Source organism: Bufo bufo, chromosome 7, assembly GCF_905171765.1.
Source record: "Bufo bufo chromosome 7, aBufBuf1.1, whole genome shotgun sequence".
Taxonomy (NCBI): domain Eukaryota; kingdom Metazoa; phylum Chordata; class Amphibia; order Anura; family Bufonidae; genus Bufo; species Bufo bufo.
The window spans coordinates 218,014,280-218,040,568 of NC_053395.1; the positions used below are offsets into that span (position 1 = coordinate 218,014,280).

The following is a 26,289-nucleotide window of genomic DNA, read 5'->3' on the forward strand; positions in this document are numbered from 1 at the left end:
TTAGACCGGCATATGGAGTTCATTGTATTCATCTTGACCATCTTCATCAAAGTTTGGTTCAACGTCTTCAGAATCCAACTAATACAGACAAAACAGGATGTGATAAAATAGTCAAATACAGGAGAGGTCTACTATTCACCATTAGGGGGCAGTAAAATAGTAGTTATATTCTTGTATATAGGATCAGTATTATAGTAGTTGTATTCCTGTACATAGGAGGCAGTATTATAGTAGTTATATTCTTGTACATAGGAGCAGTATTATAGTAGTTATATTCTTGTATATAGGAGCAGTATTATAGTAGTAATATTCGTGTACATAGGAGCAGTATTATAGTAGTTATATTCTTGTACATAGGAGGCAGTATTATAGTAGTTATATTCTTGTACATAGGAGCAGTATTATAGTAGTTATATTCTTGTACATAGGGACAGTATTATAGTAGTTATATTCTTGTACATAGGAGCAGTATTATAGTAGTTATATTCTTGTACATAGGAGGCATTATTATAGTAGTTATATTCTTGTACATAGGAGGCAGTATTATAGTAGTTATATTCTTAACATAGAAACATAGAATGTGTCGGCAGATAAGAACCATTTGGCCCATCTAGTCTGCCCAATATACTGAATACTATGGATAGCCCCCGGCCCTATCTTATATGAAGGATGGCCTTATGCCTATCCCATGCATGCTTAAACCCCTTCACTGTATTTGCAGCTACCACTTCTGCAGGAAGGCTATTCCATGCATCCACTACTCTCTCAGTAAAGTAATACTTCCTTATATTACTTTTAAACCTTTGCCCCTCCAATTTAAAACTGTGTCCTCTTGTGGTAGTTTTTCTTCTTTTAAATATGCTCTCCTCCTTTACCGAGTTGATTCCCTTTATGTATTTAAAAGTTTCTATCATATCCCCTCTGTCTCTTCTTTCTTCCAAGCTATACATATTAAGGTCCTTTAACCTTTCCTGGTAAGTTTTTTTCTTGTACATAGGAGCAGTATTATAGTAGTTATATTCTTGTACATAGGAGCAGTATTATAGTAGTTATATTCTTGTACATAGGAGGCAGTATTATAGTAGTTATATTCTTGTACATAGGAGGCATTATTATAGTAGTTATATTCTTGTATATAGGAGCAGTATTATAGTAGTTATATTCTTGTACATAGGAGCAGTATTATAGTAGTTATATTCTTGTACATAGGAGCAGTATTATAGTAGTTATATTCTTGTACATAGGAGGCAGTATTATAGTAGTTATATTCTTGTATATAGGAGCAGTATTATAGTAGTTATATTCTTATACATAGGAGCAGTATTATAGTGGTTATATTCTTGTACATAGGAGCAGTATTATAGTAGTTATATTCTTGTACATAGGAGGCAGTATTATAGTAGTAATATTCATTTACATAGGGGTCAGTATTATAGACTTTTATACTGGTATAGTAATAGTTTATCCAGCCAACAGCTGAAATGCCAACCAGTTTTATAAACCAGAAATGTCTTCAGAGTAGCTATCACTTTCCCCACCACTCGGCAGCCGTATGATTGACAATATCAATAAACATTAGAAATGAAATATATATATATATAATGGTGACTTACGGCTTTCAGTTCTCTCTCATGGAAAAAACGTGGCAGGATGAATAGTCTTAGCGGCACAGTGAGGATGAGGAGGAATGGGAAGGCGAGTGAGGCTGGAGATGACTTCACCACCCACAACAGCACAATGCAGGAGAGCTGGACACAGGTGAACAGGTGCATCCTCCATGTGCACACCTAGCGAAATACACACAGTGTATCCTACAGACATCCATTAAGTGCAAACAACTCCCCCATATATAAAATACAATGTTATGTCAGGGGTATTTACAATACTGTCTGGAGCCACCTACCTTCACCACATAGGGATGTTCTGGATGATGTTTTGGATGCATGAGGATAAGAAGAAGCCGTTCAAACAGCTGAATCCCAGTGAGAGATGTCACCCCCATATACAAGAAAATCCCAAAAAGTACAGCCAGGGGGATCTGCCGCAACATCTCGCCCATTACTATGGATAGTCCTACATTAGAGATGGAGATAAAATACAGTTTAGTTCACTGAACACAGTTGACATTTTTTGGCCCCATTTAGAAAAGGAAGTGCAGCTCTAGAGCACAAACTGCTGCCAAAACAAGTGAAAGCAGAAAACTGAAACATAATAAATGTAGATCGATGGAATAATGAAGATACAGGTTATGGGGGATATGTTATAACACAGGAATTGTATAGAAAGCAATGTGCATAGACAGGTATTGACTGTCCTGCTTAAAGGGACCTCACCTAAAGAAATGCTCTGCTAAATGTCTTCAAATGTTACATTTTATAAAATAGCATTAATACAACATTGACAGCAAGAAGCCATAGATAGCACTTCAACAATATACACTGCTCAAAAAAATAAAGGGAACACAAAAATAACACATCCTAGATCTGAATTAATTAAATATTCTTCTGAAATACTTTGTTCTTTACATAGTTGAATGTGCTGACAACAAAATCACACAAAAATAAAAAAATGGAAATCAAATTTTTCAACCCATGGAGGTCTGGATTTGGAGTCACACTCAAAATTAAAGTGGAAAAACACACTACAGGCTGATCCAACTTTGATGTAATCTCCTTAAAACAAGTCAAAATGAGGCTCAGTAGTGTGTGTGGCCTCCACGTGCCTGTATGACCTCCCTACAACGCCTGTGCATGCTCCTGATGAGGTGGCGGACGGTCTCCTGAGGGATCTCCTCCCAGACCTGGACTAAAGCATCTGCTAACTCCTGGACAGTCTGTGGTGCAACGTGACGTTGATGGATAGAGCGAGACATGATGTCCCAGATGTGCTCAATTGGATTCAGGTCTGGAGAACGGGCGGGCCAGTCCATAGCATCAATGCCTTCGTCTTGCAGGAACTGCTGACACACTTCAGCCACATGAGGTCTAGCATTGTCTTGCATTAGGAGGAACCCAGGGCCAACCGCACCAGCATATGGTTTCACAAGGGGTCTGAGGATCTCATCTCGGTACCTAATGGCAGTCAGGCTACCTCTGGCGAGCACATGGAGGGCTGTGCGGCCCTCCAAAGAAATGCCACCCCACACCATTACTGACCCAATGCTAAACCGGTCATGCTGGAGGATGTTGCAGGCAGCAGAACGTTCTCCACGGCGTCTCCAGACTCTGTCACGTCTGTCACATGTGCTCAGTGTGAACCTGCTTTCATCTGTGAAGAGCACAGGGCGCCAGTGGCGAATTTGCCAATCTTGGTGTTCTCTGGCAAATGCCAAACGTCCTGCACGGTGTTGGGCTGTAAGCACAACCCCCACCTGTGGACGTCGGGCCCTCATATCACCCTCATGGAGTCTGTTTCTGACCGTTTGAGCAGACACATGCACATTTGTGGCCTGCTGGAGGTCATTTTGCAGGGCTCTGGCAGTGCTCCTCCTGTTCCTCCTTGCACAAAGGCGGAGGTAGCGGTCCTGCTGCTGGGTTGTTGCCCTCCTACGGCCTCCTCCACGTCTCCTGATGTACTGGCCTGTCTCCTGGTAGCGCCTCCATGCTCTGGACACTACGCTGACAGACACAGCAAACCTTCTTGCCACAGCCGCATTGATGTGCCATCCTGGATAAGCTGCACTACCTGAGCCACTTGTGTGGGTTGTAGACTCCGTCTCATGCTACCACTAGAGTGAAAGCACCGCCAGCATTCAAAAGTGACCAAAACATCAGCCAGGAAGCATAGGAACTGAGAAGTGGTCTGTGGTCACCACCTGCAGAACCACTCCTTTATTGGGGGTGTCTTGCTAATTGCCTATAATTTCCACCTGTTGTCTAACCCATTTGCACAACAGCATGTGAAAATGATTGTCACTCAGTGTTGCTTCCTAAGTGGACAGTTTGATTTCACAGAAGTGTGATTGACTTGGAGTTACATTGTGTTGTTTAAGTGTTCCCTTTATTTTTTTGAGCAGTGTATTATGACAAGGAAAATAATTAACCCGTTCTTAATCGGGTGCTTTTCCATTTTTTGCATTTTCGTTTTTTACTCTTTGCCTTGCCAAAGCCATGACTTTTATATTTTTATGTTCACATACTGTAGATGTATGAGGGCTTGTTTTTTGCAGGACAAGTTGTAATGTGTAAAGGCACCATTTTTTTTGCAGGGTGACCTGTGGTTTTGATTGATAAGTATGCATTACTTTTTATTCAATTTTTTGGGGAAGGTGAAGCAGCGAAGAAAAAAAAAGGCAAATCGCCCATTTTGATTATTTTTTTTGTTACAGCGTTTACCATATGGGATAACCATGTTTTTTGGCATTTTGGGGTGCGGTGATACCTATGATCTTTATTTTTTATTGTTTATTTTATTATGAGGAAAGGGGGGTGATTTGAATTAAAACATTTTTTTTAAAGCAGACCTTTTTACCAAATGTTTTTTTTTTTCATTTTTGCGTTTTAATTTTTCTTCCCTGTCATCCTGGAGCCATAATTCTTTTTATTTTTTTCATTCACATATCCATATGAGGACAAATTGTACTTTCTAACGGCACCATTTAATATGGCATACAATGTAGTGGGGGAAAAAAATTCCAAATGGGGTGGATTTGGACGAAAACGCAATTCCTCCACAGTTTTATGTCCCTACGGCATTCCCTATGAAGCAAAACTGACCAGTGCCCTTCATTCTCTGGGTCAGTACGATTACAACGATACCACATGTGTATAGGTTTCATATGTTTAAATACTGAAAAAATAAATTAAAACTTTGCAAATCACTATATTCTGACCCCCATAACTTTTTTATACTTATGTCTACTGAGCTGTGTGAGAGATCATTTTTTGCGGGATGATCTGTAGTTTGTAATGATGCTATTTTGGTGTGTGTGTGTGTCTTTTTGATCACATTTTAATCATTTTTTGGGGGTAAGAGAAGCGGTGAAAAAAATACCAAATCGGCTGTTTTGATACTTTTTTCCATTATGTCATTCACCATATTGGAAAAATATTTGTACATTTTATTAGTACAGGCGTTTTCCGATGCGGTGATGCCCATTAAGTTTATAGTTTTTTATATTTATATATTTTTTTATTCTAAGGAAAGGGGTGATTTACATTTTTATATATATATATTTTTTTTTTTTGTAGCCCCTCTAGCAGGCAACAATGTCCACAACTTTTTTTTTTTTTTAGAGAATATTACTGTACTCCCATAAGGAGTATAGTAATTCTCTAATTGCTGATCTCCTATATCGCTGTGTGCATTATGCCTATGTTATGACATCACTGTGTGCACTAGCCCTGTACTGTGACATCATGTGAGATCATTTAGTAATAATATGATTTTGATGATATATGTATTTTATACATTATCCCAGGATCTTACACATGGGCACTAAGTACTGGGCTTTTACCTACTAATATAGCAATCAGCACTCCTGTTATCCTCTGCTCTTTAACCTCAGCGATTCGCGGTCTCTCTCCTGGCGCCGTCTTGCTCATCAAGGTTAATGCATTAACGTGAGTCACAGAACGCACTGTGGTTGCTGTTAGCCATGGCAGCCCAAAGAGAGCGCAAACACCGCCCAGAGAGCCAATGAGAAGGAGATCCAGGTGAAACCCACTGCCCTTCTTCAGGCTCCTCTCCTTCCTGCTGAGGATGAGGCTGGAAGAGGGACCAGGCACAGAGAAACACACTAGTAAAATTATAACATTAGACTTTTAGGTTAAAAAAAAATAGTAGGAACCGTTCAATTACACTAATTACCCTGCAGCATCACCACCAAACCGCATCAGCCGTACTCACGTTGTGATCTGAGTCTCCATAAAAATGAGGATGAAAACCAGGAGAGCTGGAATGGCTGAGGCAAACATCATCCAGAGCGGGAATGGGCTCGATGTCCCCATGGGATGGATAAACCAACCACGTTTTCCAGGAGAAGTGACAGACAAGCCCGATGGAACATTCAATTTCTAGACAAAAAGTTGGATTTAAAAATAGTTAAATGTGTATCTAATACACGTAGTATTATAGTAGTTATATTCTTGTACATAGGAGGTAGTATTATAGCAGTTATATTCTTGTACATAGGAGCAGTATTATAGCTGTTATATTCTTGTACATAGGAGCAGTATTATAGTAGTTATATTCCTGTACATAGGAGCAGTATTATAGTAGTTATATTCTTGTACATAGGAGGTAGTATTATAGTAGTTATATTCTTGTACATAGGAGCAGTATTATAGCAGTTATATTCTTGTACATAGGAGCAGTATTATAGTAGTTATATTCCTGTACATAGGAGCAGTATTATAGTAGTTATATTCTTGTACATAGGAGCAGTATTATAGTAGGTATATTTTTGTACATAGGAGGCAGTATTATAGTAGTTATATTCTTGTACATAGGAGCAGTATTATAGTAGTTATATTCTTGTACATAGGAGGCAGTATTATAGTAGTTATATTCTAGTACATTGGAGCAGTATTATAGTAGTTATATTCCTGTACATAGGAGCAGTATTATAGTAGTTATATTCTTGTACATAGGAGCAGTATTATAGTAGTTATATTCTTGTACATAGGAGCAGTATTATAGCAGTTATATTCTTATACATAGGAGACATATTATAGTAGTTATATTCTTGTACATAGGAGCAGTATTATAGTAGTTATATTCTTGTACATAGGAGGCAGTATTATAGTAGCTATATTCTTGTACATAGGAGGCAGTATTATAGCAGTTATATTCTTGTATATAGGAGGCAGTATTATAGTAGTTATATTCTTGTACATAGGAGTAGTATTATAGTAGTTTTATTCTTGTACATAGGAGTAGTATTATAGTAGTTTTATTCTTGTACATAGGAGGCAGTATTATAGTAGTTTTATTCTTGTACATAGGAGCAGTATTATAGTAGTTATATTCTTGTACATAGGAGCAGTATTATAGTAGTTATATTCTTGTACATAGGAGCAGTATTATAGTAGTTATATTCTTGTACATAGGAGCAGTATTATAGTAGTTATATTCTTGCAGATAGGAAGCAGTATTATAGTAGTTATATTCTTGTACATAGGAGCAGTATTATAGTAGTTATATTCCTGTACATAGGAGCAGTATTATAGTAGTTATATTCTTGTAGATAGGAAGCAGTATTATAGTAGTTATAATTTTGTACATAGGAGCAGTATTATAGTAGTTATATTCTTGTACATAGGAGGCAGTATTATATTAGTTATATTCTTGTACATAGGAGCAGTATTATAGTAGTTATATTCTTGTACATAGGAGCAGTATTATAGTAGTTATATTCTTATACATAGGAGCAGTATTATAGTAGTTATATTCTTGTACTTAGGAGCAGTATTATAGTAGTTATATTCTTGTACACAGTAGCAGTATTATAGTTGTTATATTCTTGTACATAGGAGGTAGTATTATAGTAGTTATATTCTTGTAGATAGGAAGCAGTATTATAGTAGTTATATTCTTGTACATAGGAGGCAGTATTGTAGTAGTTATATTCTTGTACATAGGAGGCAGTATTATAGTAGTTATATTCTTGTACATAGGAGGCAGTATTATAGTATTTATATTCTTGTACATAGGAGCAGTATTATAGTAGTTATATTTTTGTACATAGGAGCAGTATTATAGTAAATATATTCTTGTACATAGGAGCAGTATTATAGTAGTTATATTTTTGTACATAGGAGCAGTATTATAGTAGATATATTCTTGTACATAGGAGGTAGTATTATAGTAGTTATACTCTTGTACATAAGAGCAGTATTTTAGTAGTTATATTCTTGTACATAGGAGCAGTATTATAGTAGTTATATTCTTGTACATAGGAGCAGTATTATAGTAGTTATATTCTTGTACATAGGAGGCAGTATTATAGTAGTTATATTCTTGTACATAGGAGCAGTATTATAGTATTTATATTCTTGTACATAGGAACAGTATTATAGTAGTTATATTCTTGTACATAAGAGCAGTATTATAGTAGTTATATTCTTGTACATAGGAGCAGTATTATAGTATTTATATTCTTGTACATAGGAGCAGTATTATAGTAGTTATATTCTTGTAGATAGGAAGCAGTATTATAGTAGTTATAATTTTGTACATAGGAGCAGTATTATAGTAGTTATATTCTTGTACATAGGAGGCAGTATTATATTAGTTATATTCTTGTACATAGGAGCAGTATTATAGTAGTTATATTCTTGTACATAGGAGCAGTATTATAGTAGTTATATTCTTATACATAGGAGCAGTATTATAGTAGTTATATTCTTGTACTTAGGAGCAGTATTATAGTAGTTATATTCTTGTACACAGTAGCAGTATTATAGTTGTTATATTCTTGTACATAGGAGGTAGTATTATAGTAGTTATATTCTTGTAGATAGGAAGCAGTATTATAGTAGTTATATTCTTGTACATAGGAGGCAGTATTGTAGTAGTTATATTCTTGTACATAGGAGGCAGTATTATAGTAGTTATATTCTTGTACATAGGAGGCAGTATTATAGTATTTATATTCTTGTACATAGGAGCAGTATTATAGTAGTTATATTTTTGTACATAGGAGCAGTATTATAGTAAATATATTCTTGTACATAGGAGCAGTATTATAGTAGTTATATTTTTGTACATAGGAGCAGTATTATAGTAGATATATTCTTGTACATAGGAGGTAGTATTATAGTAGTTATACTCTTGTACATAAGAGCAGTATTTTAGTAGTTATATTCTTGTACATAGGAGCAGTATTATAGTAGTTATATTCTTGTACATAGGAGCAGTATTATAGTAGTTATATTCTTGTACATAGGAGGCAGTATTATAGTAGTTATATTCTTGTACATAGGAGCAGTATTATAGTATTTATATTCTTGTACATAGGAACAGTATTATAGTAGTTATATTCTTGTACATAGGAGCAGTATTATAGTAGTTATATTCTTGTACATAGGAGCAGTATTATAGTAGTTATATTACTGTACATAGGGAGCAGTATTATAGTAGTTATATTCTTGTACATAGGAGCAGTATTATAGTAGTTATATTCTTGTACATAGGAGGCAGTATTATAGTAGTTATATTCTTGTACATAGGAGCAGTATTATAGTAGTTATATTCTTGTACATAGGAGCAGTATTATAGTAGTTATATTCTTGTACATAGGAGCAGTATTATAGTAGTTATATTTTTGTACATAGGAGCAGTATTATAGTAGTTATATTCTTGTACATAGGAGACAGTATTATAGTAGTTATATTCTTGTATATAGGAGCAGTATTATAGTAGTTATATTCCTGTACATAGGAGCAGTATTATAGTAGTTATATTCTTGTACATAGGAGACAGTATTATAGTAGTTATATTCTTGTACATAGGAGCAATATTATAGTAGTTATATTCTTGTACATAGGAGCAGTATTATAGTAGTTATATTCTTGTACATAGGAGCAGTATTACAGTAGTTATATTCTTGTACATAGGAGGCACTATTATAGTAGTTATATTCTTGTACATAGGAGGCAGTATTATAGTAATTATATTCTTATATGTAGGGGCAGTATTATAGTAGTTGTATTACTGTCTTATTCTTAGATACAATGACTGAAGGTATACCTGGGTGTATGTGTCAGTTATGGCGTAATCAATAAGAACCATTACTAGAATAGATATGGGAATCCCAAAATCACCAATAACTCTTCTTGCCTGCAAAATACATGAAGAAGAGCAATGACAGAAACCATGCAGATAACCCCTGAACCCCATATCATGTGCCTTCTGCACTTCACCTTCCCTCCTAAGAACCGACTATTCTTGAACTTCCGCAGGAAGAAAGCGATGAGAAAGGTTCCTGACATGAGGATGAGAGACAGCAAAGCCGTGTTGGGCTGCATGCGAGGACCAAGGGCGGCCGTGCGACTTCCTGACCCTCCAGATGGGTATGTCCTGAGAAGGGGGTGATCTGTAAAGACCTATTAACGAAGATGAATATTTACTGTTTGAACTCTTTTTGGGATTTTAACAATATTCTCATTTATGAAATTATTTTTTCTCCATATATTAGTTGCGCAACCTTTCACAATTGATAGTCCCACAGAAATAAACTGATGCAAATTGTCGCACTGCCGGGACCCCCATTCATCATCTGTAATCTGTGGAGAAACTGAGCAGCAAGTCTTTATTTCTGCTGCAGGAGAAATTATGCATTACTTAGTTCCCATTCAAATGAATGAGCTGCCCGTGTAACACACGGCTTTGTCAGGTCCTCCACAGAGAGAGATCTTTGTATCTGCTTTGCATAACTGATGGAGGTCCTGTTTCTAAACCAAACAACCCCTTTAAATAATGTAAGGTATTGATATAAGAAATTACGTCAAGGACAAAATTATACAGAAGACCCACCTTGTATAATTTATAAAATGTTTCATTGATGAATATGAGGGAGATGAGAAAAGCAAAAATCTCTTGTGTGAATGGAGAGATGTAACGGACCAGAAAACTCCCCTCCGCTGCCACCATCACCAGGACAAACAGGACCAACCAAAAACCAATCCAAACCCTGCCGGTCAGATACTCTATGTCCTGCGACTGGCAAAACTGGCATAAACAAGATACAGCAAGTTAGTGTTCTCATGGTTTCCACTAGGTTTTCTTAGCTACTGTGCATACAAATTTCAGGGAGAAAAGGGAACCGCCATGGGGTCATCACTAATGCCTGTTTCTCACAGAATGTTCTATATAAAGCAAAGAGAAATATTTTCACATGTATTATTTTCTTTTTTTTTTAGATATGACACAATTATAACAGGAGACTGAGCTCTGCTGTAAGAAAAATGGCAGGTAGTTGATCACTAGCTGCCCCATGGCACTTTCCCCAGATTTTATTCAATTACATACCCACCTATTTAGACTTAAAGGGGTATTCCCACCTTAGCCATTTAAGACATATCCATAGGATATGTAAAATTGTCTCACAGATGTGGGCTTCACCTCTGGGAGATGTTACTGTTATCAGAACGGGAGCGTCCCAACCCCTGCTTGATCTAGCAATGTGGCTAACACATCCAGGCAGAAAAATAATGGAGAGACGGCCATCAATTCTATACAATTTTTCGCTGCACTTTTTGCATCCGTTATTCACAGCTTGCAAGATCTCTGCTTGCTGCCATTTAATAGGAACCTTCATTGTTTACTTGCAGGGAATAGAAACGGTCTCGGCGATGTGACTGACACACAGGTGCATGTTTGGTTACAAGCTCTGATAACAGTACCGTATGAAATCCACCTCCCATATACTATAATAAAAAATCCATGTTGTGGGGGGGGGGGGGGGGGCACTTAGAGCGGACTGCAGCTGGAAATCGCCGAGGTGGCGACAGGTGACGCACGCATTAGTCAAATGGGGTCAAATTTACTTTTGGATCCATGGCATGTACAACTATAAATCTGCCGCAGATATTCAAGGGTCGGCCTAGGATCTTGGCCACAGATTCTGCTGTGGATTTTTCAAACTGAAAACATCTGATGTGTGCATGCACCTATAACTGCCAGCAATCCTGGCAAATTTGTTGGGGCCTATGTAAACATCACCCTGAAGTGGGCGTTACAGGACAGGTATGGGTGTGCCCAAGACGGGGCTTAAATGCCCCAATTTTATAGACAGAAATGTTGGTAAGTAGGTATACCCTAACTACAATGGGCTGTGCGCCCGTGTCCATGACCAGGACAGGTTTTTACCCACTGGAAGTAAAAACAAACAAACATATATTCCTATAAAATAAAAAAAAACATATATTCCTATTAAATGACCACAAGCAGAGATCTTGCATTTCTATTTTAAAGATTTATACCTTGAAAAAGGCTTCTTCAAAGACAAGAAGTGGACCTGAAAACCCGATGATGAGCAGGGGCTGTGCAGCGAGTAAGGAGAAGATGACCCCCAGCACTGAGGTGGACACTATGAGCTCAGAAACACCCATTAGTCCTTGACTCTTCTCCCCTGAGAAAGTAAAGAAGGTTTGCAGACACGCTAAAGAGGCTGGAATAATGAGTGTTTATTGTCAGTCAACATTTTGTTTGCAGCTTTGGATGTGACAGGAGTATAAGTCACCTCAAAGTAGATGCATGTGCATTAGAAGTAGTTAAAATTACCTAAGAGACCTCCAAAAGTGATGGCAGGAGACAGAGCCGCAAAGTAGATGAAGAGAGCGGCTGCAAAGCACTGACTGTTGAGACCATCCTTGATGTCGCTCCAGTACTTCACGTACCGCCTGCGTATGTCATGAATCAGGCCCCCAAAAAGAAATCCCGAGCGTTGCAGGGGATCTAGCTCATCGTCATTATCATCATCATCATCATCCGGCTTCACATTGGTGTCTGTGCAGAAGAGATGACATAAAGTAACATGTAAGACTTACTGCCTAAAATAGGCCAAATTCACACTTAGAATCCTGAAGGATCTCAGTATAGTTAAATAAAGAACATCTAGAAATCTAAAAATGACAGTTAGAGATGTCAGGAACTCCACTGGATACGAATAAGAGGGTCTCACGCCCGTTGTCAGAGTGGTTGCAATGGGCATTAAGGCCAGCTTGTTCTTCTTTGAGGCGTTGAACATCTTACCTTCTGTTTGTCCTGTGTCCTGCGTTGCGTTCTCCCTGATTGAGCGCCGTTGATCCCTCTCCCTCCTCTTCCTCAGTAGATCTTTCTGAAAGGTAGCAATGGAGCGGAGAAGATCCTTCCCCTGCATCTCACACGGCGGAAGAACCATACTGCAGTCCAGGAACTCATTGATGGCATTCAGGAGGTCCTGTCTCTCTGCCGCCATGTACGCAGCTTCGTGAAAAACCTAGAAGGCGAGAAAAATCTAAATTTACAGTGAAATTCCTTTAATCTGGAATCTGATATGCAAGAATCTAATAGACAAGGATGTTTAAAAATAAAGCATCTGTCACGGGGAGCCGGCGGCGCACTCTCCCTTCGCAGAGCCGCCGGCATTCCGTGCGCATAGCGGAGCAAGGACGCGGGCGGTGCCCTCGTCTCCATGGGGACCAGGGGGCGGCAAGGATCTGGCTGCGCATGCCTCCTAGGCGTGGCCGGCGTCCTCCGTCTCTTAGACAACAAGCAGCAGGAGAGCTGAGCGCCCCTGCACGTATCTAAGCTAGGGACCGCCGCCAAGTTGTACACCGTCAGTTAGGACGGCTGTGCAAGTAGGTAGGGACAGAGGTGCGGGTGGAGATCAGGGCTGCACTCTTCCCTCTCTACGTGACAGCACCTAATGGAGCTGCGGAGTTCCGGCGCCTGCTTCTGGCCCCTGATCGGTGGTGGAGTTGCGGAGTGTCGGACCTCCGCCCATCTAATATTAATGCCTTATCCTATCAGCTGTCAATGTCAAAGTCCTGGAAAAACCCTTTAAAGGGGTTGTCAAGCCTTTACTAGGTGATGGCCTATCCTTAGAATAGGCTATCACTAGCTGATCGGCGGAGGCCCGACACCCCTCACCCTTGCCGATCGGCTGTTCTGGTGTAGCACGGAACTCCACAGCAACATCAACCTTGTAGTGGAGGGAACCCATTACCATAGCACTGTTTCCATTGGGTGTTGGACTCCCGATGCCCAATGGGAGTAGCACTGAGGATAGGCCATCACCTAGTAAAGGCTAGACAACTCTAGGCAGGGGTGTACCACCAATGAGGCCAGGTGAGACGATCGCCTGGGGCAGCACCAGGTAGGGGCAAGAGGGGGCAGCGGAAGGGCCATGGGGAATGAGCGCTTTCATTGTGGCAAAGGGGTTAGGTTAAGAAAAGCTTAGGCAGCAGAAAGGCTAGGTGCACCCCTGACTCTAGGTCCCTGCAGAGAATTTGGAGCTCTGTATCAGAAGGTCTGACCACTATCAGTGCAGAATGTTGGACATCCAGCCTCTACTGTATCTAGTGCATTATCTACCATGTCTAGCAAATCATACGCCATACGGAATTCCATCATTGCAGCTCCTGCTATGGGTGCATTATATAGGACAATATTCAGTGCAAGTTTCCAGCTACTAAATGATGCACAATAGTAACCACGACGGAACGGAGGGTGATAAGAACAGAGCGGCGGGCTTACATCACCATCTCATTACTGCAAAGGCTCCATACGTTCTCATCCCATCATTAGTCCGCCCGTCAGCAGCACCTAATAATCTCCTTATAATTGCCGGCGCTTTAGCGTTTCCGTGCAAGTGGATATATATTATCCTGTGCTTGTAAAAATCACTGTAATTAAACCAATTCATTGGGAAAAAAAAAACTGTATCCCAGCGGGGAATAATAATCTCAGTGTCAGTGCGCCAAGAGACGGTTCTGAGCACGATCTGCCCATTCAATACAATTCACCTTTTACAATCAGATAATTAATATCATATTATTGTCACCCGGGTCACAGGATTGCGGCTCATGTCATAATTTCTGTAATTTCCAGGCTTCTTCTTACCTGTAATTTTGCAGCTACAGAAATAAAGCAAAAGTTAAGTGTCTTATCCTTCAAGGACAAGTATTGTTTTAAGTGCACTGAATAAGTTCTGTGCAGATTGAATTAAAGGGGCCTGCCATTTTTTTCCCCTAAGCGGATTCATTTCTTAGTATATTAGGATAGGAATTGTAATTCCATTTTTCAATAAAGATAAAAATCTGGTTGTTGCAGCCACCACTAGAGGGAGCTTAGGAGTAGACTACTAAACATAGAATAAGAACTCAGCATAGAGGAGGCGCCTGCTAGTGGCGGCTGCAGGCTGACCAGATTTTATTATTTAACTGGTGGGGGCTTATTTCATTTAGAAAAAGTGGTGGCACATGCCCAATCCTGAATGAAGTGGTTGGTTTGACCTTCGTGTTCGGACGACCTTTTAGAGTGTCTGGCCACCTTCACCAGATGTAGGTATAAAGTATTGTGGCAATGGGAACAGTGCTGGAAGGCGTGTATGTCCCACTCAGGTACTTCGGCTGGGTGACACAACTAAAATCCAGAGAGCGGCAGTAGTCTCAAAAAGCATAGTCTGCTGAGACAGTTTTGTTTATTAATTCTGGGCTGGATTTTATTTGGATTGGCAGATAGGACTGGAAGTGGGATCTGCCAATCCCCACCCTTCCAGGACAGGTATTCCCTTCTACCTGAGGTGATCACAGGTATGGCCTGCTGTAATCAGGCTGGCATAAAGCACCTCCCAGTATGTCAGTCTGGGGGAGAGTGTGATCTTGGAACAGATGCCTACAGAGGCTCTGTGTGGTCTCAGCTAGCAGGGCTGAGGGGCCACGAGGTTGTGTAGCCGAATCTCTTCCCAGGGTGGAACTGCGCACGGTGTAGTTACAGCTTGGAGGCTGCTAGACTGTTTGGCTGAAAAGCCGGTCCTGATGTCACCTGTGAACTGTGTTCTGTAGGTGAGTCAGGGATACCATTTATGTACTAGGTAGTGCCTAGACGGGCAGGTGTTTATTAGAATTATTTTTGTTTATACTAATGTGCCACAATAAAGCACAAGTTTGGACCTTAAAGGGCTTCTACCACCAGAAATACTGTTATTTAGCTGACTGATATAGCGATGCGCTAATGTCAGCACTACATAACAGTATGTTTCTAACATTAGTCCCTGCAGCCGTTTTTGTTAAAAAAGCACTTTTATTATATGCTAATGAGCCTCTAGGTGCTATGTGGGCGTAAAATCAGCACCTAGAGGCTCCGTCCACTCACCCATTATCACGCCCAGGTCCGCTGTTCTGCCCGCCCCGCTCCCCTTGATTGATGCAACTGTTCCCTGCATTGTTGGCGAAATCCCGCGCCTGCGCTGTTCACTTCTGTCTTCGGCGCAGGCGCAGTGAGTGAAGGCCGCTCTCCTAATGCCGGCTTCCTCACTGTGACGTAGTCAGCGCAGGCGCAGTGAGGAATCCGGCACCAGGATTGCATCATTCACTCACTGCGCCGAAGACAGAAGTGAACGGCGCAGGTGCGGGATTTCGGCAGCGATGCGGCGGACCATGCCATCAATTAAGAAGAGCTGGGCGGGCAGAACAGGGGACGTGGGCGGCATAAAGCGTGAGTGGACGGAGCCTCTAGGTGCTGATTTTACACCCACATAGCACCTAGAGGCTCATTAGCATATAATAAAAGTGCTTTTTTAACAAAAACGTCTGCAGGGACTAATGTTATAAACATACTGTTATGTAGTGCTGACATTGGCGCATCGCTATATCAGTCAGCTACATAACAGTATTTCTGGTGGTAGAAACCCTTTAATCCTGGAGTCCGTGAAGAAGTATGTGGTTGCGACCCCCTGAAAGAAAAGCGATCCCTTACAGTATATTCAGCATGGCTGCTTGAGCACATGGTGAGGACGCACTTACTTTGTCTGACATAAGAGTAGAGATGGAGCGGCCGATCTCGTGGTAATCCATATTAGACTGAGAGGGACCAAGCAAAACAAACAGGAACCGCACCGGAATTGGCACCTCAAGAACGGATTCAAGGAGGACCGCTTCACTGAGACGCACGAACGCCATGGCGGGATTGACCAGGAACTTCACGCAACCTGCGGATTATACCAGAACATACGTATACTTGGTGTATAATCCCCAACACGGGGCCTTATTTATCAAAACTGTCTGTAAACACAGGCCTTACAACCAATCAGAGCGCGGTTTTCATTTCTGATTCTGGCCAAATGAGCAGATTTTCACCGGTCGATAGTTTTTACCACCGTGTAATGATTATTTTTTGTGGCAATGAACATATACACTAACCCACAAGGACGACAGTGGCCTCTGCATTCTCCGGGATCTTCTCCATGAGCTTCCAGTGTTTTAGTCGATGACCATCCAGCCCATTCACCGTTTTCTGAATCACAGAAGAAGAAGAGAAGACAAAGAATGCATTCATTCTGATTTATATAGAACTAATAATGCTGGCTGTTCTGACATTCATACTAGATAATATAGACCTTCAGATTTTACAGACCATCCAACAATCCCAAAGAAAAAGTCCAAAACTATAGAGAGGAATCCTGGATTATGAAAAAAGTATATTGCATATAACATGTGTGCATTATATATCTAATGTGCTGCGTGCATTACATCTATACAGTGACATCACCACGTGCATTATTTCTGTACAGTGACATCACCGCGTGCATTACATCTATACAGTGACATCACCGTGTGCATTATTTCTGTACAGTGACATCACCACGTGCATTATTTCTGTACAGTGACATCACCGCGTGCATTACATCTATACAGTGACATCACCACGTGCATTACATCTATACAGTGACATCACCGTGTGCATTACATCTATACATGGACATCACCACGTGCATTATTTCTGTACAGTGACATCATCGCGTGCATTACATCTATACAGTGACATCACCGTGTGCATTATTTCTGTACAGTGACATCACCACGTGCATTACATCTATACAGTGACATCACCGTGTGCATTACATCTATACATGGACATCACCACGTGCATTATTTCTGTACAGTGACATCACCGCGTGCATTACATCTATACAGTGACATCACCGTGTGCATTATTTCTGTACAGTGACATCACCACGTGCATTATTTCTGTACAGTGACATCACCGCGTGCATTACATCTATACAGTGACATCACCACGTGCATTATTTCTGTACAGTGACATCATCTCGTGCATTACATCTATACAGTGACATCACCGTGTGCATTACATCTATACATGGACATCACCACGTGCATTATTTCTGTACAGTGACATCATCGCGTGCATTACATCTATACATGGACATCACCACGTGCATTATTTCTGTACAGTGACATCACCGCGTGCATTACATCTATACAGTGACATCACCACGTGCATTATATCTATACTGGGACATCACTGTGTACGTTATAATCTGTGCTGTGACACCACTGTGTGCATTATGCAGATACTGTGACATGACTGTGTGCATTATATTGGTGGTGTGACATTGTTATGCACATTATGCCTGTACTGTAACATCCTTACAGCAGAACCCACTGGCTCCGCTCACCTGCTTGCCGTCTTGGTCATTATGGGAATTAGTGGTGCTGGTTTCTTTGGGTGGGCTGCTGGTGGTGACATGGTTGCTTGCCCCAGACGTGGATGTGTTACGAGGATGGTGAGAATCTCTTCCATCATTAAGATGGCTACCAAGGAGAAATGACAGTATAATTAAAAGTTTTACCATAACTCACATTTATAGGATATCCATTAGATCTCCTGGCAGAGAAGTGATGACTTATACCAGGCCACTCTCTGTCTATGTGAGATATGGAAACAACCAAATTAGGGGCCATGGACTCCCTCAGACCAGTCACACATATCGGTCATATAGATATATCTATGTACCAGTGACACTGGAGAAGGATAGATATATCTACATTTAGATCCGCTTTTCACAGGTTACCTATGTTTCAACAAAAGTGACCGCAAAACTTTAACACGGTCGATGGCTCTTATCTGGTGAGAAGCAACCATATTCTCTACAATCATCTGGGCGATCCCGGGCATAGTGGTCTGGTCCAGATCCAAGAGGACAGCTCCTGTAATACAACGCAGTCAGTGATAATAAATGACCAGAAAACACACGTATCACAAATTGAATGAGACTTACTGACCAGTGACATTTAGTGCCAATCTGCAGCTGTAAAACCCACCAAGACAATAATCATAGACGTGAAAGGGAACCGAAATCTCATTGTATTTGGCTGTATAGGGTAGTGACCTTCAGAACCATGAATGAAACATGCAACCTCTCTCCACAACAGGACATATTGCCATATAGGCAATGCAGTGGTCCTAAAATAACAAACCACAGATACCTGTGCCAGCTGCAAAAGAACCCATAACATCATGCCACTCATGATGCCCTTATTAGAATATGCCAAACACAGATGCCCTGAGAGCACTGTTAGCCTTACAAGTACCTCCGATGTGAAAACCACAGAAGCTCTAACAAGTGGCAGCTACAAAAGCAGCCATATAAGTCCCATCCACAGTGTTACTCCCTTAGCACTGGGTGGAAGAGGTTTGGTTGGACATCCTAATGTCATGTCTATCAGAACACCAGCAGTTCCTGCCTCCAGTGTTTAGGATAGAACATACAGAACCCTGAATCAGCTGAACTGATAAAATTTCGTATAATGTAGTTTTTTGAGATTTTAGCAGTAAGGACTAAAGAAATTCATGAGATTACTGCCTCAGTCAGTTCACTGAAAGGGTCAACAGATGAGCCTACAAAACCCACCATGGGTAATGGTCTTCCTGAGCTCGAGCAGGCTACGGAATGACAATGAAGCCACATGAGGTCTTCCCCATCGTGATGTGTCCTGCTCCACGTCCTCCTCAAATTTTATCCAACGAGCGGTCTCCTTCCATTGCATTTCAAGGCCTTCTTCACACACCAGCTCGTTCAGCTCCACAAAGACCTAGAGATACAAAACAGAAGGTTTCATGCAGAAGGTCCAAGGAGCATCTGGAGAATATGACCGCAAAGACATTTTGTATGACTATTGCCATGGCTCGAAATGTCTGCCTCACCACCCAGAAAAGTGGTGGCACAACCTGGCCAATACGTTCTCTATGTTGGAGGAAACAGGGCTCCTTGTCCTTACCTCATGGGGCCCGTTCTTATCAGTCTTTTTCTTCGTCCAGTTTGGCTGTGGAGGGATGACAGTGGCATCCTTACGACTTATGCAGTTCTTTGTCACCAACTGCCTGCGCAGAGCTGGAGGTTCATCCAAATTCAGAACTACACAAATGGGACAACCATGTGTTATCTAAAGACAATGTGAAGAGGTTACGGGGGAATCTGGATTGTATAATAACCACCTGTACTGATTTCCAATTATCTGTAAGACATCTATGTCTCATCCTTCTACCGTCCTGAAAACCAACAACCAGGCCTATAATGGTGATGACGAGATGCTTCCTGATGTTTGACTCATCATATACATTAGATACTATAGGCTGTATGCACAGAAAAGGCCCTGTATAAAGCTCAGCCGCCACTCCTTAGTATCTGGGGTAGGGTTGTACTTCCTTGCTTCCTGGAGACTGAATTAATCTATGGACAGCTACCACACCCTGATACACTGCCTATACAGGCAATACAGAAAGGGAATTTTTCATAAATGAATAAAATGAGGTCAGTCTTTTTGTTAAATTTGCCATAATGGGTAGTTTAGCCAGCTCCACCAACTGAGGTAATTCCAAGTTTCCAAATCAAACTTTCTTGTTAGTTTATTTCTGCAAATCCTGGAGCATCTAATAGACCCAGGATCACATCTTTGTACACCTTAACCAGTCTGCTGTATATAACCATGCTTGCCTGGCACTGTGCTAAAGTCTCTTAAAGGGACACTTCCATCCAAATTTTTATTCACATATTAACAACCTACAGTACAGACCAAAAGTTTGGACACACCTTCTCATTCAAAGAGTTTTCTTTATTTTCATGACTATGAAGGCATCAAAACTATGAATTAACACATGTAGAATTATATACATAACAAACAAGTGTGAAACAACCGAAAATATGTCATATTCTAGGTTCTTCAAAGTAGCCACCTTTTGCTTTGATTACTGCTTTGCACACTCTTGGCATTCTCTTGATGAGCTTCAAGAGGTAGTCCCCTGAAATGGTCTTCCAACAGTCTTGAAGGAGTTCCCAGAGATGCTTAGCACTTGTTGGCCCTTTTGCCTTCACTCTGCGGTCCAGCTCACCCCAAACCATCTCGATTGGGTTCAGGTCCAGTGACTGTGGAGGCCAGGTCATCTGGCGCAGCACCCCATCACTCTCCTTCATGGTCAAATAGCCCTTACTTTCAAAGTTTTCCCAATTTTTCAGCTGACTGACTGACCTTCATTTCTTAAAGTAATGATGGCCACTCTTTTTCTTTACTTAGCTACTTTTTTCTTGCCATAATACAAATTCTAACAGTCTATTCAGTAGGACTATCAGCTGTGTATCCACCTGATTTCTCCTCAACGCCACTGATGGTCCCAACCACATTTATAAGGCAAGAAATCCCACTTATTAAACCTGACAGGGCACACCTGTGAAGTGAAAATCATTTCAGGGGACTACCTCTTGAAGCTCATCAAGAGAATGGCAAGAGTGTGCAAAGCAGTAATCAAAGCAAAAGGTGGCTACTTTGAAGAACCTAGAATATGACATATTTTCAGTTGTTTCACACTTGTTTGTTATGTATATAATTCCACGTGTTAATTCATAGTTTTGATGCCTTCAGTGTGAATATACAATTTTCATAGTCATAAAAATAAAGAAAACTCTTTGAATGAGAAGGTGTGTCCAAAGTGCTCGTGTGCTCTGGCCGAACACATTGGTATGCTCAGATGCTCTACCGAGCACCCGAGCATAATGGAAGTCAATAGGAGAACCCCAGGCACCCCCTACTCGGAAGAGAAAAGGGGGTCTGGTTTACAAAAAAAGGTTAGAAATTAATGGAAAACTCAGAAAGTTGCTTCACATCTGTTGGATGGCTTGGGTGGACCTGTGCACCTAGATCAATATCATTAGGGTGACAAAAAGTTTTCTGATTGTCCTAACATAATATTCAATAACCTTTCTATTTCTATAATAGTCTTGTCATAAGACTATGAAACCAATAGATGGCGCTGTTCATCTTGTTGGGGCGCTAGTAAGTGGGGCACCCTGCTCAATAGAGTCTACACACCGTGTGGCACTCAGCCTTTTGCATGGAAAATTCACGATAATAGTCTTGTCACAAGACTCATAGTCTAATAGTCTTGTCATAAGACTATCAAACCAATAGATGGCGCTGTTCATAAGTAGTGTAGATTGCGGATTTTCCATGCAAATGGTTTTTCAGCTGAAAAACAAGGCAGATTCTGCTCATTTGCATTTCTTTCCCATATGCCCATGTTTATGCAAATTAGTTTTTACATGACAAAACTATAGAAAGGTTATTGAATATTATGTTAGGACAATCAGAAAACTTTTTGTCACCCTAATGATATTGATCTAGGTGCGCAGGTCAACCCAAGCCATCTAACAGATGTGAAGCAACTTTGAGGCTTACTGGCTCTCAGTCAGATGAGAGCTGGTTTGAAATGTCTTATAGTGCACAAGGCTGCCATTGTAAGGTATGCTGACTGTTATCTGCCTCATGAATAGATTGTTGGCTTCCACATACCTGGCTTTGTGCATATAGCCTTAGTTTTTGTCTATTGTATGTCATAGATAACAGGTGTCCAGGAGGCATCCAGCCATCCTCTTAATGCTGTTTCCAAACCATTTTGATGGGGTTTCCATCAATTTCTAACCTTTTTTTGTGAACCAGACACCCTCTCTTCTTCAGAGCAGGGGGTGCCTGGTTTGATGCTTGGGTCTCCCATTGACTTTCATTGTATTAAATTGTACTCGAGCACCCGCAGTATTCAGCTGAGCACTGCGAACAGCAGTTCGGCCGAGCATGCTCGCTCAACACTAATCATATTGTCTCATCCTAATCATGAGGATTTCCCTTCAGATAACATCTTCCCCTCACAGCAGCAGTAAACTGAAAACAGATTACTTCTCTAAAAAGGGGGACATTATTTATAATTTTTAAAGGTATAATACTGCTGAATTAAAAAATGCCCAAAATTCAAAAAAAAAAAAAAAAAAGGCTTTCAATGAATATTGACTATTAACCCTTAGGATACCGGAGGTTTTTTCTTTTTGCGTTTTAATTTTTTTTCCCTATCTTCTTTGAGCAATAACTTTTTTATATTTCCGTTCAAATAGCTGTATGAGGACTTATTTTTTGCAGGACAAGTTGTACTTTCTAATGCACCATTAATTATAGCATACAATGTAGCGAGAAGCAGTATAAAAAATCCAAATGGGGTGGAATTGGAAAAAAAAGCAATTCCTCCACATTTTTTACAGGTTTTGTTTGCATGGCGTTCTGTTTGAGGCACAAATTACCCATGCCCATCATTCTCTGGGTCAGTACGATTACAACAATACCACATATGTATAGGTTTTTTTTATGTCTAAATAGTGTAAAAATTAATTTAAACTTTGAAAAAAAAAAAGTTTTTACATCACCATATTCTGACCCCCATAACTTATTTTTATAGTTATATCTACTGAGCTTATTTTTTGCAGGACAATCTGTAGTTTTTACTGATACCATTTTAGAGTGTGTGTGACTTTTTGATCAAATTTTATGACATTATTTTGGGTAAGAGAAGCAATGAAAAAATGGCAAATCGGCCATTTTGACCTTTTTTCCGTTACGCCATCCGCCGTATTGGAAAAATATTTTTATATTTTAATAGTACGGGCGTTTTCAGTCACTGTGATACCCATGATGTTTATATTTTTTGTTATTTAGGTATTATTATTTTTATTATATGGAAAGGGGGGTGATTTTTATTTTTTGCGATTTTTTTTTATATTTAACATTTTTTTTATTTTTTGTAATGATTTTGACGCACACATATGAGCCTACAAAATCTATTTTTTAAATTAGAATTTTGAACAATCAGGCATTTTCAAAATGGACTTAATATTGAGGACTGCTCATTTCTTATGTTGGTCTGCTATTTGGTGGCCAAAATAAGAATTGAAGTTTGAATGTTTTCAGCCTCTTCAGCGAGGCGGAGCCCATTCAAACTAATTACCATCATCCCCATTGGCCGCAGGGGATGCTGATAAGATGCCCGGAAGCGTGCACTTCCGGGTTTTTTGAGCATTTAGATGTCATGAACTCACTTGATAACGGCATCTAAGCCCTTTAATTACCGCAATCGGGATTATTGCCGGTCGCGGAAATTAGCCGCAGGTCTCTGCTGTTTGAAACAGCAGAAACCTCCCGGCCATGACGCCCCCTGCACATGCGAGCATGTTTGCCTATCGCTCCAGCGCCATAGCGAAAGGGTTAAACAAAATACCACTTTCTGATGGAAGTGTCCCTTTAATGCCATCCCCCTTCTCAGCCTGCACTATTATTCAGATTTTTACAAACTATAGTTAGGTTGAGAAGCTCTTTCAATTTACTTGGTATAAACTGTATTAAATAGCTTTTCTCATGACCTATTATTGCATATGGATGTTAAAGAGGGAGATCACAACTCAGCATCCCCTTCTATGAGCCATAGTAGAGAGCTACTATATAACAGCAGCTCCTGTTCTGGAGGACTCAAGCCTCATGTCTGTCTGTCTGCAAATTCACTGTGTAACACAGTGTCTGGAAAAGTACTTAAGGGGTATATATCTCACCAAGAATGCTCAGATGGGTGAGGTAAAAGAATCCAGGTAAACTGGGTTGTTTCAGCAAAGTGTAGTTTGGCACATTTCTTCAAAGTGTTTCATGGGCTGGATTTTTATGGATTGGCAGTTAGGTGTTGGTAGTGGGACTTGGCATTCCCTCCCCACTCCAGTACACCACTTTCCCCTAGTCTGACGCAAACCCAGGTTTACGTGTTAGCCTCCTTACTGGAGGAATAAACATAGGGCTGAAAAGTTCATTCAGTTTCAGTGCCTGGAAGATGCATGACCTGTGGGATGTGGAAAGTCTGACACCCCTATTTGTATTGAAGTACCTAGATGAGGTGACCTTCTGTATAGTTAGTGCCCAGACAGGCAGGTGTTTTGTTTTGTTTATGTTCCTGTGAAGTTGTTCCAAATTGACTGCAATACTCTGACTCTTGGACTAAATAAGCTGTGATTTGGACTTTCAAACCATTGGAGCCTGTGAAATCTGTCATCACCAATCCAAACCCCCACGCTCTTCGTTGAGGGTGTCAGGGGCTGGACCCATGACGACTGAAGTCATCACTATTGCAGCTCGAAACTGAACTGAATTGTCTCTGATGAGATAACCTTTTTAAGAAATATCAAGCAGCACTGGGAACATTATCTTCACTTTACCTTTATAAATGGCTGAAATAGTAATAAAACAAAAGTATATTTCATAAACATAATTGAAACAGAAGAATGTTACTCACCGACTCTATCTCCATCTGGATGAGACAGATGGTTTTTAATGGATTCCCAAAGATCATAATCCTCAAAGTTCAGGACAAACTCTTCAAAGTCCTCATGTCCTACCGAGTCCCTAATATTTTGGTTGGAACTTTCCTTCCTGACCAGATCATTGGAGGCTTCCTCCTTCCCCTCACTCTCGTCTCCTTCTTGTATGGTTCTCATCCTACTTATCCTTGATTATTACCTTGAAATCAACCTCTTGGTCTTACTCTTGGCGTTGGCCGTACCTTGGTCTCCCTACAATGTTCTGATATTTTCAGGAAAAGGGTCTGCTACTCAAGGCAGGGTTTGGATACTTCGCACAATGTCCACATATCACAGGTGGACTTCTTCACCTGACATGTAGCCAAATAATGGCACAAGACATAGTGCTTGCAATCAGAAGACTAAGGAACCTCAAAAATTGCTTTCGTATTAAATTACCCAATTCCTTCTCTTTTCCTGCCTAGTGGAACTGGAATGGTTGCTAGAAGATTAACTAGTAAAGGTCAATACATAGCAGCCCTAGTCTATGTAAGGTCTACCTTCTTCTTCTGAACTCCATCCCAAAAAAGTTTCCCTTATCTCAACCTTAGCTTAACGGTCTGGTGTTGTCTCCAGCGTGTCCATCTGGTGTGTCTTCTCTGTGTTGTCGCTACCCGCCTGTTCTATTGAGTTCTCCATGTCCCCGGGACATGTTCATGGATTTCCATGACGTTCCTCAACCATCCTGTTGGCCCAGTGATGACAATCGGGGGCACATGTTCTATTATTAGAATGTAGAGTAACACATGAGATGGTTCCCCTCTTTCTCTAGGACGCTGAGTAGAGGTCAACGTAGGACCAACATCTAAATTGGTTATTATGGTATTTTCTATGTATTCCTGGTCCAGCAAGACATGTAGACTATTTATCTTTTGTTGCATACACAGTATACTTTTGGCATCAAACAGACATAACTGAAATACAAAAAATCAATACTTTCCTTTGGTGTAATTATTGATTGGCTAGTAATTGATCGCTCCCCGGAGCCTCCGGCAGTTCCTGCACTTCATTCAATGTCAGAGCACAGTAATGATGAATAGGTGTGGTGATTAGGGGGGGAGCTGGGCCAGCTCCAGGTTCATGTGGGCCCTTGGGTGATAAATCTCAGTGGCCCCCTTGTGGGATTTTTC

At 40.5% G+C, this 26,289-nt stretch overlaps 1 protein-coding gene across 1 annotated transcript; it reads right to left on the minus strand.

The window, feature by feature from the left end:
• SLC4A3 (solute carrier family 4 member 3) lies at window positions 1-25,297 on the minus strand. The gene is made up of 18 exons (XM_040439650.1): window positions 25,096-25,297; window positions 19,728-19,864; window positions 19,361-19,541; window positions 18,521-18,656; window positions 18,125-18,260; window positions 16,848-16,941; window positions 16,452-16,636; window positions 12,697-12,922; window positions 12,226-12,450; window positions 11,925-12,073; window positions 10,477-10,671; window positions 9,864-10,046; window positions 9,691-9,780; window positions 5,848-6,014; window positions 5,456-5,706; window positions 1,904-2,073; window positions 1,614-1,787; window positions 1-78 (listed from the first exon to the last, which is right to left on the minus strand). Exons 1-18 carry the CDS (start codon window positions 25,295-25,297, stop codon window positions 1-3), a joined length of 2,979 nt encoding a protein of 992 aa, XP_040295584.1.
• Between the last annotated feature and the right edge of the window lie 992 nt (window positions 25,298-26,289).

What these genes read in the sequence shown, in the direction of transcription:
- SLC4A3 (XM_040439650.1), bottom strand. Translation starts at nt 25,297, where the DNA reads ATGAGAACCATACAAGAAGGAGACGAGAGTGAGGGGAAGGAGGAAGCC. An exon ending in CACTTTTGGAGGTCTCTTAG is followed by an intron (nt 12,074 to 12,225) that starts GTAATTTTAACT and finishes TTACTTTCTCAG; the next exon opens with GGGAGAAGAGTCAAGGACTA. An exon ending in CATTTTATAAATTATACAAG is followed by an intron (nt 10,047 to 10,476) that starts GTGGGTCTTCTG and finishes CTTCGTTAATAG; the next exon opens with GTCTTTACAGATCACCCCCT.